The 13,567-nt window shown below is 34.6% G+C and overlaps 1 protein-coding gene across 1 annotated transcript; it reads right to left on the bottom strand.

The window, feature by feature from the left end:
* Positions 1-3,651: 3,651 nt before the first annotated feature.
* On the bottom strand, positions 3,652-5,968 carry LOC141681031 (wall-associated receptor kinase-like 17). Its single transcript, XM_074487094.1, has 3 exons — positions 5,946-5,968; positions 5,588-5,751; positions 3,652-5,093 (listed from the first exon to the last, which is right to left on the bottom strand). Exons 1-3 carry the CDS (start codon positions 5,951-5,953, stop codon positions 3,898-3,900), a joined length of 1,368 nt encoding a protein of 455 aa, XP_074343195.1. The 5' UTR covers positions 5,954-5,968; the 3' UTR covers positions 3,652-3,897.
* Positions 5,969-13,567: the final 7,599 nt, after the last annotated feature.

Raw genomic sequence — 13,567 nt, 5'->3', positions numbered from 1 at the left:
TTAAAAATATAATTTTTTAAATATAAATTGATCAATTGCATTTTTTAAGATCTGGAATTTATTTATTCAAAAATTATTAAATGTTATGATTTGATAATAATTATATATTTACACATATATTTGTAAAAAGATATAACTGTCCATATTGTAGTACATGGACAATAACTACTGAAAATTTGGAAAATATCCCTCTTAATTATGCATATTCTGTAATAAGTATATAATTTATTCTTTTATTTAGAGGTATTTAAATTCGAAAAATTAATATTAGTACTTGTAATATATAGTATTATGGTTATTTCTATGTGTATTTACGAAATATTATTATTTTTAATTTAAACGATAAGTTTTTATCCGGATTCAATGGTATACGATAATATTTAGTTTTTTTTTTATCTTGGTTTACTGCTTAAATCCAACTAATTATATTTAGTTTGATTTTAATTTTGTTTAATACAGAATAAATATATATTTCGTTGAACTCAGATGAATAATATAAATTATTTATTTTATCTGGTCGAATTTTATTTTGATTTTCATTCTGTTTTACGGTGTATTGGTTCTATATATTTTTTGTCTGGATAAATAGTAAATATTATTTTGATCCTTTAAATATTTATTATTTTATTTTATTTCTACTGCCAGTTGTCAGCCAAATAGCCAATTAAATAAATGTTTTTCCAGCTGTTTCATATATTTTGGTTTTTGTGATCCATGTGCCTTCCATCTTTCACACTCTGTCCCTGTCATCTCTCCCATTAGTCTTTTCTTATTTTTTCTCATGTTTTGTCTTCTTACAAAAACCAACATGAGTAAGCTCACTCTGGACTTGTCCCAGAGTTGTGGAAAAAAGAGAAATGTAGACAGTGTTTGCATATTGCAAACAGTTCATTAAGTTAAGATACAAATAGTTCAGTAAGGCCCCTCCTCTATATTATCGTAGGCCCTGCTCCTTTCTCCAAGTTGTTTCACACTTAAACCTCACATTCAGGGAGGTGCATTCAGAAATTATTTCCCTGGACCTGGAGAACCAAAATAACTGAAAATATGAGATTTTATTGATATATGTAAATTCAAGTAACTCCATTTTATTTAATCTATTTTCTAGTATTTTCTGAAATCACTTAATTATCTTTTATTTATTAATTTTATTAAACTAATTAATATTAAAAATCTATTATTCTTATTCAACCGGCCAATGGGCCCGTTCCAAACCCAATCTCATCAACACCCTTTGATACTTACTCCTAACAACCCCGTAAACATTTTCCCTGAAACAAAATCTAAATTAATTCCTGTATTTTAAATCTCCAAAATTCAAATCATCTTTTTTGTTTATCAACGGTCATAATAATTACTTAACTAGAGAGAAATAACTTAATTATCAATAACATAAAATATAGTCACATTTAAAATTTATTTTTTATAAAATTTTATTATTTAAAAGTAATTACTATACTATCATGTAAAATATATATATATATTATTATATTAAAGACCGAAAGTTAAAGTATTGTTGGTTCACGTGTTTTGTATGGTATTGCTTGAGCCCATGCATGTAGGGTTTATCGGTGCGAACCCGAATAATAGCGGCTGCGGGTTAACTACGATAAAAATAAAAAAATAGAATCATAACTTGTAATGTTCTCGGGTTTAAATGAGATAAAATATGCTATTCACTCGCGCTAAACAAAATCATACCATTGATCCGATCTTATATAAAAATAAAAGTAACTTAATAAATTTATTGGGATTTGTTGTTTCGGGTTAAAATAAAATAGCAAATACTGTTGATCCGGCTAAAAAAATATATTAATGAATCGGGTCAAATAAAATAAAAAATTTGAAAAGTAATTTGTTGGTACGGGTTAAAATAAAATTAGAGTCTACCTCACTCTTAGATATAATGTAGGCTTAAAAATGTGTAACTGAATCCACCCTTAATAATCTAACTAACACAAGTTTGATAGTCTGTCCGCACAATGTTTGGATTTATATAAATTACGGGCTTTTTTCAAGTTGTACGATATCCATACTATTTTACAAAAATGAAACTAGAGATATTTTATTAATAATAGTGCTGAAATAAATTAATCATTATATAATGTGGGCTTCCAAAATTTATTCAACTAACCGAGGATAAAGAAAAATGAAAATCATAAATAATTTTACTAGCTAAAACTTAAAAATATGTAATTTTATCAGGGATAACATAAAATTTTTAAGAGCGATCAGGGTTTAAACAAATTAAAATATATTAAATTTGAACATAACTACTGGGATTTGATTTGATGGGTATAATTGATCTTAATCTAATTAAAAGTAATGTATGTAATTGATCCGGACTAAAACAAGATTAGGCCCAAACTAAAATACTCGGTATAGGTTGAAGCTAAAATTTAGCTTTTAATTAAACATACTTATATTTTGTAAACACATCTCTAAATATCAATAAAATGATATATTTCACTATTTTTTTAAAAAAAAATCACTAACTTGTATACGCGTGTGTATATTTAAGATTATTGTCAAATCATACATTTTTAAAATTTCAAATAAAAAAAATTAATATCTTAAAAATATCTCTTCAAATTAAATTCAAAAAATTATAAATTATTAAAAACAATGCATTACAGTTACTAAAACTGATAAAAGTGTTTCACTCAGGGTGACATTTAAATTTTATTTTAAACAATTTAGGATACCTAGATTTCTCGGTAACAAGGTAGATATAGAATAACGTAATTTGGTAAATTAAGAGAATATACCAGACTAATTCATTTCCTTTTCAAGTATGATCAACTTAGCCGGAAGAGTGTTTAACCTCAGTTTTTATGTGCTGCGTTTGGCCGCCAAGGTGTTTTCCAATCATTTCTTGTGTTGAGATAAGCTTCATTAGTCCATGTTAGTGGCTTAAACTTGTACTGAATGCGTTTTTAATAACCATGATCAGCTTGGGAGTTTAGCAGAATGCTCAGTACACAACTGTTTGCCAGCAATTTATATCATGTGTTAATAAAGCAGGATGTTGCAGCCCATTACAATGAATCTGTTTTTAGTGTCCGAGAATGTAAATCGCATAGTTAAACGAATTTCTTGATCCACATGATCACTTGTATTCGTGCAATCTTTTGTTATTGAATAAGAAAGACAAAACGTAGAGCTGCCTCATCTAGTACTGATATATTCGGCACCTCTGGTGTTTTAAAAGAGTTGTTGCAATTAATTTCAAAGTTCTCCGTCAAATGCACAATTATCTTTGCAATTTCAAAAGGTAAACTAATTTTGCTACATCCTCTGCAAATACGTGATTTTATGAACAAATTGCATCTCTATATGTAGTACTATTGTGTTTGTACAACTTCTTTTAGATAGGCATTTGCACGTATGATACTTGTATTAGCTTTGGGTTGGTCAAATAATTTCTAAATCACTAGACAGAGAGACACATCATGATCATGTTTTTATTATGAGAAGACTTAAAAGAAGTCTTTTAAATCACCAAATGATTACATGTTCATTCTCTATTCCTCTTCATAGTGTTTTACTAAATGGCTGAAGTTCAGGCATCTCTGCGCAATGCAAACACTTTATATTGTACTAATTTTTCTATAATTTAATTAAGGTTTCTATATACAAACTAATTTGATATAGTACAAAATAACTCTTATTCTATATATTATACAACTTGGACATAAAAATTACAATACATTGCTGAAACTACCAAATTATTGCACTACATAAAATTAAGACAAATATCAAGGAAAAACTGCTTTTCAGACTTGTCTTCGCTGTTTTCCTAGACTTCACAACCAATTTATACATCAATAAGAACTACAGTCTCCATAAATTCAAAGAAAACAGGGCCTCAAACATTTTCCATTTGATGTCTTGGGATCACTGGTTTTTCATGAGGGGCTGTATGTCAACACTGAGACTGTGATAGACGGTGGAACTTACAGAAGATGAAGTAAAGTCCGACTCCCAGGGGGTATGTAGTTCATGTTTTCCATATTCAACCTCTTCATAGTTTTGTTGAGCACAAGGCGATTCATGTGCATTTCTAATACTCTCTAGCGCCACTACAACTTGTTTCATTGTTGGCCTTCTCCTTCCGTTCAAATTCAAGCATCTATATGCAATGTTAGCAAATGCTATCATCTCTTCCTTTTTTCCCTCGTTACTGATCCTTGAATCAATAATATCTAATAAACGATTTTCTTCCATTGCCGATAAAAAAAGTGTAGCTAAACTCCGTGCTTCATCATCAAGTCTGGCAGCCAAGATTGGTTTATGTCCTGTCAAAAGCTCAACAAGAACTACCCCGAAGCTATAAACATCACTTTTATCAGTAAATTGGCTTGACTGAAAGTATTCGGGATCCAAGTATCCAACTGTACCTTGCACTCTTGTAGTCAGGTGAGTTTGATCAATAGAAATTGATTTTGAAATTCCAAAGTCCGCCACTTTTGCTCTGTACTTATCATCCAGAAGTATATTTGTTGACTTAATATCTCGATGATATATTGGATTTGATGCAACACAGTGTAAATAGTAGAGTGCTCCTGCAACTTCTGTCGCCACATGTAAGCGGACATTCCATGTAAGCGAAAAAAATTCATTCTCCTCGTGGATATACTGCATAAGTGTTCCATTGGGGATAAACTCATAAACCGGCAAAGGGATCTCTGTCTGCAAGCAGCATCCATGTAGCTTTACTATATTCCTGTGGTTTATTTGTGATAAAATTACAACCTCATTGATAAAATGTTTGAGTTTGCTTTCATCTTCTATCCTGGATTTTTTTACTGCTACTATTCTTCCGCCTGTCAACATTCCTTTATAGACAGTACCTTGTCCTCCTTGTCCCACGATTCGATCTACATTATAGCGGTCTGTGGCCTTCTCCAACTCCTTTGTAGTGAACAATTTGATTGTCTCCACGGTGCCTTGACTAGAAGATACTTGTTGACGCAATAGCAGACCACCATTCCTTCTAAAGAACTCCTCCCGTTTATGTTTAATTCTTCGTCTTATTACTTTGTACAACCACCATGTAGCAGCTAACAACACCCCAAGACCAACACAGGTGGCTACAGTTTCGATCAAGATGAAAGTGGTCAGATTATATCTAAAAGAGTACACAGATGTTGAATATATTGAAGAATTTAGCAGAGAATGGTAGATAACTTCTTTGTGTTAGTACAGCAATTTGACAAGAACCATTAAATGCATATAATTTTTCATATATGCAATTCGAATGAGAAAACATTTGAAGTAAGAAATTGGGACATTTATCCTCACCTCATCAACTATTTTATCATTGTTGAGGTTAAGTACTAAGATCTGCCCTGTTTAATTTTTCTAGTATGTACAATCTAATGGAAATTATTAATTATTAAAATTAATTATGAAAATTATTAATTTTAATTTGTGAGGTTAGTTTCACAAAAATTTTGTTGTGTATTTTACTTTGAACAAAAATGGATATAAATACATTAGACTCCTCATTATGCAGGAAATTATTATCATTTTAGTGGTTATATTCACTGTAAACAATTCCGGAAAATTATTAGAGCGTAAGTACCTATTATTGCTACAATTGCAACTTTCTTGATCCTGTGATCAACAACCTCTATCTTCACGCACTTATAACTGTCAACAAGGTGCCACCCATCTTTGCATGAGCAAGTGTAGTTTCCTGGTGTATTGTTACATTTATGCTGGCATCTGTTTCTTTTGTGAGGCTTCCTGGTTTGAATGTACACTCATCAATATCTGACATTAAAAAATCATATCAGACGCACATCCAGAAGTTATTAGAGTGAATTACATCCTCGCAGAAGAAAAATCAACTAGTAATTGAAAATGTTATTATGATCATAATCATTTTCAGAGTTTACCAACATCAGGTGTGAGTTGATGAAGTAATATTATAAACTCACCTTGACATCCATCTGGTAAGTAAGGATTTCCTTCGTATCCTTCTCTACAAGAACACAAGCTTTGATTTGTACATGAAGCCTTCTCTCCACACAAGGTGCTACCACTTTCATTAGTGGAGAATCTACAGTCGCTTCCTGCTGTCCAATCCAGCACTGCAGGAACTGTTTCCATATTTTGCACACTGTAGATATCTTTCAGCTTTCCAAACCAGCTCTGTTCAACAATGAATGCATACCTGCATTTTTAATTTATTACACAAAATAACGAATGAGACGAGCATTTTGGAATTGGTATCCGATCTTCAAAGCATACATATTGTCTTTAGCGATCGAAATTTGTAAAGTTACAGTTTCAGGAATTCTTTAATGAACAAAATTAGTAAAGTGGGTCTCTATATTTGTCATTATATTACTTGACTTGAATTTTAAGCTGAAACTTAAGATAAAAAATTGTACTCCTAACTTTCCTAAATAATTTTCAGGACACTGTGTTAGTCATCTTTATTTTCTTTAATTTAATCTAATTGTCAATAAATTAATTAATAATAATAACCCCATATATTAACATAAATTTCCCCATTAAAATATTCGAAATTGTCAAATCATTAATGTCATCGACTAGGTTTTAGTACCGAATTTGATACCTCTTATATACATTAATTTTTTTAACGAATGTTGGAGATATTTAGGACCTTTTGAACTTAATTCAGTTTGGACTTCACTATCAATTTTTTCATGAACAATCTCAACTTGACTATTTTTCTTTTGACGAGTTCAAGTTCAATCAAAATTAATTGATCAATCCTGACAAAAAAAATTAATTAATAGATGAAGTATGAAGTTTGACTTTAACTAGTCAATAATCAATAAATTAAAATTTAAACCCCAATTCTATAAGGTCATACTTGTTTCAAGAGATTTTAATTCGAGCAATAAATTAAAATTTAAACCCCAACTCTAAGGAGTTTCATGAAATTTTAATTCGAGGATAACTAATTTCATCAAAATAAGTCATGAATATTAAATAACCATATTCTATATTAATTTGGAATAATTAAGTTGATGATTGGCCAACATTAAGTCCGAATGACTTATTTCTATTATATGATTCACATATGGGTTCCCAAACACCCCATTTAATTTTTTTTATCATATATTTATTTTTTTATCAGGTCATGAATCATGATAATGCATTGATGAAAATATGTGGACATGCGATGAGATGATCATCTCTCTTTCTATCGGGTGTCATTTCAGTTTTAAATACCTCATCACTTGTTTTTAGTTTGCATGAGAAGACTTAAACAAGTCTTCGAGTCAACCTTCTTCCCCCTTACATTCCCTCACCATTATAATTACAATTCTTTCTTCTTACAGTTAAACATATTCACCGCATTCAGAATGTGGTTCAAAAGACAGTCAAATATTTGAAATTTCTAACAAATTATTATATGTATTTGTGCTACCTTGTGATTATTTTATAGTTGTGATTAATTAATTATACATTATTTTTTTATTCAAAAACGTGGTTAATAGATATTTTTTCAAAACTTACAAATTTAAAATTTCAAACAATTTTTTTTACTGGTATTAAGTTCAGTTCTGTACTTAGCTCCCAATTACAAGTCCTTTCAATCTTTCTTGTTTTGTTTTTCTTTTACGGGCAGCTGTCCAATGATATAAATAAAACAGAGCATGTACACGTTTTCACAGCTGTTTCATTTTGATTCTTCTGATGAATGTGCCCAGCACTTCCATCTTTCACATCCTTCTGATCATATTAGTCTTTTCTTTATTTTTTTTCTCATGTTTTGCTTACAAAACCTACCAGACTTGTCCCAGAGTTGTGGAAAAGCATTTATATTTTTTCCAAGTCTCCTTCTCACAGGCCCCTCAACCATGTTCTCACAAGTCCTGCTTGTTTTAATGGTGCTTTTGTTTGCTTGTTTGATGTATCACCTTCACTCTTTTCCTTCTTTTTCTCTTTCATTTTCGGCCACATCCCCCATGTTTTTTCTTCTTACCAGAGTTACCACGAAACTCCCCGGACTTGTTTTGAAATGCAATTTCAGAATCAAGCCGATACAGTACTGTTCTCCATTCTCCAAGTTGTTTCATACTTTAAACCTCACCTTCGGGGAGGTGGATCTAGAAATCATTTCCCGGGAATAACTGAAAATATGAGGTTTCATTGATATACGTGAATTCAAGGAGCCCCATTTCCTTTAATATTACTGTAACTTAATTAGTCCATGTTAGTGGCTTAGACGCTCAGTCTGCTTCTTCTCCCGAATATAAACTTGTACTGAATGTGTTTTTTATTCATGATCGACTTCGGAGATTATAAATATTAACGTTGACAGCTTACATGTCTCAGCCACCTTGTTTCTCTGCCATTCTTCATGGACCACTCTGATACATGGACCACCTGATTTTCTGTTAGACTATATTATCTCTATCTATGTACTTCCTTTTATGTCTTATTAGCTCCCTACCGTTAGTGTTGATGTTAGTATCTATATAGATGTAATGGCACTGTCATTTTGGGGTTATGAATGAAATGATAAGCTCTGCTGTCTTTGCTCAAAACTAGATCTATATTTTGCATTTCCTGCTTTCTGTATTTTACTCTTTATGGTATCAGAGTCAGCACTGCAGATATAGATTTCCTTGTTACTTACAAAGATTGAAACAACTTTTTCGTTCTAATCACTATTCGATTGATTCCGATTTGAGAGCACAGAACCCTCCTTTCTTAAACAGAGTTCTTGACAATGACTACTCAAAATCGTTTCTCTTTTTCTGATATGCAAAACCCACTATTTATTCATCCCTCTGATGGACCTCTGTCTATTAGTGTGTCAAAGCTGCAGGGGGCGAGTGACTACAGGTCATGGAAACCTTCTCTTGAGATCCTGCTTTCATCGAAGAGGAAATTGGGATTTTTCAATGGGACTGTTACACGCAGCACTGCTGATGAGACACAAGCCGCTCAATGGGACACCTGCAATGATTTGGTAATATCCTGGCTTCATAACAATGTCTCTGAAAATATCAAGCAGTCTATTCTCTTTATAAATTCTACTCATGATGTGTGGCTTCACCTAGAAAAGCGTGTTATGCTAACTAATGGATCTCGAAAGTATAAACTCACTAGAGATCTATTTTCCCTTAAACAAAACAAAATGAAGATAAATGATTATTTTACTACTCTTAGTAGTCTCTGGGAAGAAATAGACTCTATTAACACTCTACCTATTGTGACCTCTACTGCTGACGATATTGCAAAGTTTATGACAGCTCTTCAGTCCCAAAAAGCTGAGTCAAAACTATTTCAGTTCCTCAATGGCTTGGATGACTGTTACTCAGCCTTGAGGAGTCAGCTCCTATTGTTGCAGCCTTTACCCACAATTGAAGTGGCCTATGCAGCCATCCAACAAGAAGAGTCCCAGAGTGACCTGTTGAGTAGGGCTGACATTGAACTTTCTGCAATGTTCAGTAAGAGTAACCTGGAGTCTCGAAATGTTTCTTGCACGACTTGTGGTGGAAAAGGCCACTCTGCTGATAAGTGCTGGACAGTGGTGGGATACCCCAAGTGGCATCACAAACATAAGAAGCCAGCCCCAAGAAACTACAAAGGGTCACACCCTAAAAATGAAAATTACAGAGCTAATAAAGCTCAAACAAGTGGCAGTGGTGACAAATCAGAGGTGGTATTATCACAACAACAACTTCAACAGCTGCTTCAATTACTCCCAAATTCTCATGTGTCGAAAACTAAGGGGTATGACACTGAGGATGAATTAAAAAATTGTTTCTCTGGCATGGTCACATGTAATTTTTCTACTGCTGACAAGGACATCTGGATCATTGATTCGGGTGCCAGTGACCATATGACCGCAAATTTTCATCAGTTGGTTAATGTGCAACCAGCTGAATCAAAACCACTTATCAAGTTGCCTACTGGAGATACGGCTACAATCACTCACATTGGAGATGTGCACCTCAAGAATGGTCTAATTCTACAAAAGGTGTTGTATGTCCCACAATTTAGGCACAACCTACTGTCTATACATAAACTCTCAAAAGACTCCAATTGTGTTGTCAACTTCAAACCTGACTCGTATGACATTGTGGACTCGAGTTCCAAGATTGTAAAAGCTACAGGGAAGCTGCATAAGGGACTTTATTATCTGCAAGATAAAGCTCAAAGACAGGAAAGTACTGTATATGCTAACACTAGCTCTGTTATGAACGATTCTTATGTTCTTTGGCACAACAAGATGGGGCACACTCCTATATCTAGACTCAAGCATATCCCTACTCTTGGCATCAAGGCACAACATACAACTCAAGTGTGTATCACATGCCCAATGTCGAAATTCACAAAGCTCCTATACGATCTTAGCACTAGTCAAGCAGCTGTTCCCTTTGAGCTTGTCCACCTGGACACTTGGGGCCCTTACAAGGTTGAAACTCGAGGTAAATACGGGTACTTTCTGACTGTTGGTGATGATTGCACCAAATTTACATGGGTATTTCTTATGAAGCATAAATCTGACTACCTAGCTGTGATCAAGCAATTCTTTCGGTATGTTAAAACTCATTTTGACAAACCTGTGCTACACTTAAGAACAGATAATGCCCCGGAATTTTCTGATCCAGAGTGCAAAAGCTTTTATGCCTCAGTGGGAACTCTTCACCAAACCTCGTGCGTAGGACGTCCTCAACAAAATTCTAGAGTTGAGAGACGTCATAGGACAATTCTGGAAATGGCTCGGTGCCTAAGGTTTCAAGCTTCTTTGCCTTTAAGCTTTTGGGGAGACTGCGTAATGACTGCAGTACATCTTCTTAATAGGCAGCCTACCCCTGTTCTAGGTAACAAATCACCCTTTGAATCTCTTTATCATAAAGCACCAGATTATGAAAAAATTAGAACATTTGGGTGTCTTGCTTTTGCCACAAATCCCGAACACACAACAGATAAATTCAAACCTAGAGGTGTTCCCTGCTTGTTTATTGGCTACCCTACTTCTCAAAAGGGATATAAACTGTTTGATCTGACAACTCAAACTTCCTTTGTCTCTCGTGATGTTACATTCACTGAAAATATATTTCCATATAATGCTTCCAGTCCAGCTAAATATATACACCCAACTCCTGTTCTCCTACCACATCAAACCAACCACACCTTCTCTTATGATGACTTCATTGTTCAAAACGATGTTGATTCTGACTCTCCCATGCACTCACCACCTTACACACCAGAATCACCCCCTCAAACCAACAATACACCACCTCAGCCACCTATCAGAAAATCCACACGGACTCACAAGCAACCTGAATGGCTAAATGATTATGTAACACCTCAAAACCCATCTGTCAATGCTGTTGAAATTATTGAACACGAAGTTACAACTGAATATTACACTTATATATCTATACATTCATGTGCAAACAGGTGCCCAGATATATTCATTAATCTGGTATCAGAGCTAGTGAGTTTAGTGAATGCCAAAATATATGCCTTGGTCTCAAACGATAAAGTTACAACTGTATATTACACTTATATATCTATACATTCATGTGCAAACAGGTTCCCAGATATATTCATTAATCTGGTATCAGAGCTAGTGAGTTTAGTGAATGCCAAAATAATGCCTTGGTCTCAAACGATGGAGAACAACAAGATAAAGGATGGAAAGATTGGGTTATCTTATCCCATGTTGAACAGAGGGAATTATACAGCATGGGCACTTAAGATGAAGGTCTATATGCAAGTCCATGGAGTGTGGGATGCCATAGACAGTGAGAGCTTAAAGGAAGCAGTTGAAGAACGTGTTGATAGGATGGCCCTTGCAACGATTTATCAAGGGATCCCAGAGGACATTTTGTTGTCCATAGCTGAGAAGAAAACGGCAAAGGAAGCTTGGGATGCCGTCAAAACTATGTGTTTGGGAGCAGATCATGTCAAGACAGCAAAGATTCAAACTCTTAAGGCAGAGTTCGAGGCCTTGAGTATGAAGGAGACAGAGCCACTTGATGATTTTTGTACAAAGTTGAATGGGCTAGTGACCACCATAAGAGCGCTTGGTGAGGAGGTCAAGGAAATGTATATTGTAAAAAAATTGCTACGGGCAGTTCCTACTAAATTTCTGCAAATAGCCTCAGCCATTGAACAATTCGGAAATCTTGAAACGATGACTGTTGAGGAGGTAGTTGGGTCCTTAAAGGCTCATGAAGAACGGTTGCGTGGACAGACGGAACCAAGTGGTGGACAATTATTGTTGACTGAAGAAGAGTGGTCGAAACGTGAAAGAGATGATGGAAATATACTATTGACAAGAGAGGAGTGGCTTAAACGATCGAGCACATGAGGAACAGATGGATCGTATGGATCAAGGTTTCGAGGTAATTGAGTTTTTGGGCGTGGAGGACGTGACAAAAGTAGGGTCAGGTGTTTTAATTGTCAGGGTTATGGTCATTTTGCTGCAGATTGTAAAAAACCAAAGCGTGAAAGGGAGAATAAGGAGGCAAAAGAGGAAGTAAATATAGCCCAGATGCAGGATGATGAGCCCGCCCTGTTGATGTTGGAAAATACAGAGGAAGAAGACAAAGTCATGCTGATTAATGAAGATAAAGTGGTGCCAAAGCTGAAAGAAAAGGCAGAAACAGGGCAAACACATTCAAATATCTGGTATTTGGATAACGGAGCCTCGAATCACATGACTGGGGAGCTGTCTAAATTCATAGAATTGGATAAAGATGTGAAAGGAAAGGTGAGGTTTGGAGACGGTTCAACAGTGGTAATAAAGGGCAAAAGAACGATCAGTATGAAGTGTAAGAACGGGGAAAAACGTCTACTCACAGACGTGTACTATATTCCAATGTTGTGCAACAATATCATCAGTCTTGGGCAACTCTCGGAGGAAGGAAACAAATTTATCTTAAATGGTGCTTATCTATGGGTCTACGACAAGGAAAAACGATTGATTATGAAGGTAAAACGTTCTATGAATCGTCTTTACAAAATTATTATTGAAAGTAGTTGTCCAGAATGCTTGTTATCTAAATGTGATGAAACTGCTTGGCTCTAGCATGCCCGTCTTGGGCATGTTAATTTTAATGCTATGAATTTGATGTGCACTACAAACATGGTACATGGGCTGCCTGAGATCAAAGTGCAGAATGATGTATGTACTGGTTGTTTGATGTCAAAACAAACCAGAAAAGGGTTTCCAGGGAAGGGTAATTACAGTGCCAAGAAAGTGCTAGAGCTTGTACACGGTGATCTCTGCGGACCTATCTCACCCTCTACTTTTGGTGGGAATAGATATTTCTTTTTGCTGGTTGATGACTACAGTCGAGTTATGTGGGGACATATGTTGAAAAGTAAGGATGAAGCGTTTGAGGCATTTAAAAAATTCCGAGCACAAGTTGAGAACGGGAAGGAGCGTAGGGTACAAACCTTCAGAACTGATAGAGGTGGCGAGTTCCTCTCTAAACAATTTATCACTTACTGTGAGGAAGCAGGCATAGCTAGACAATTCACTGCGCCCTATTCTCCTCAACAAAACGGCGTGGTGGAGAGGAGAAATAGAACGGTAGTGGAGATGGCCAGA

Source organism: Apium graveolens, chromosome 8 (assembly GCF_009905375.1).
Source record: "Apium graveolens cultivar Ventura chromosome 8, ASM990537v1, whole genome shotgun sequence".
NCBI classification, from domain to species: Eukaryota; Viridiplantae; Streptophyta; class Magnoliopsida; order Apiales; family Apiaceae; genus Apium; species Apium graveolens.
The sequence above is the reverse complement of the archived record's forward strand: the minus strand, read 5'-3'. Positions and strand labels throughout refer to the sequence as shown.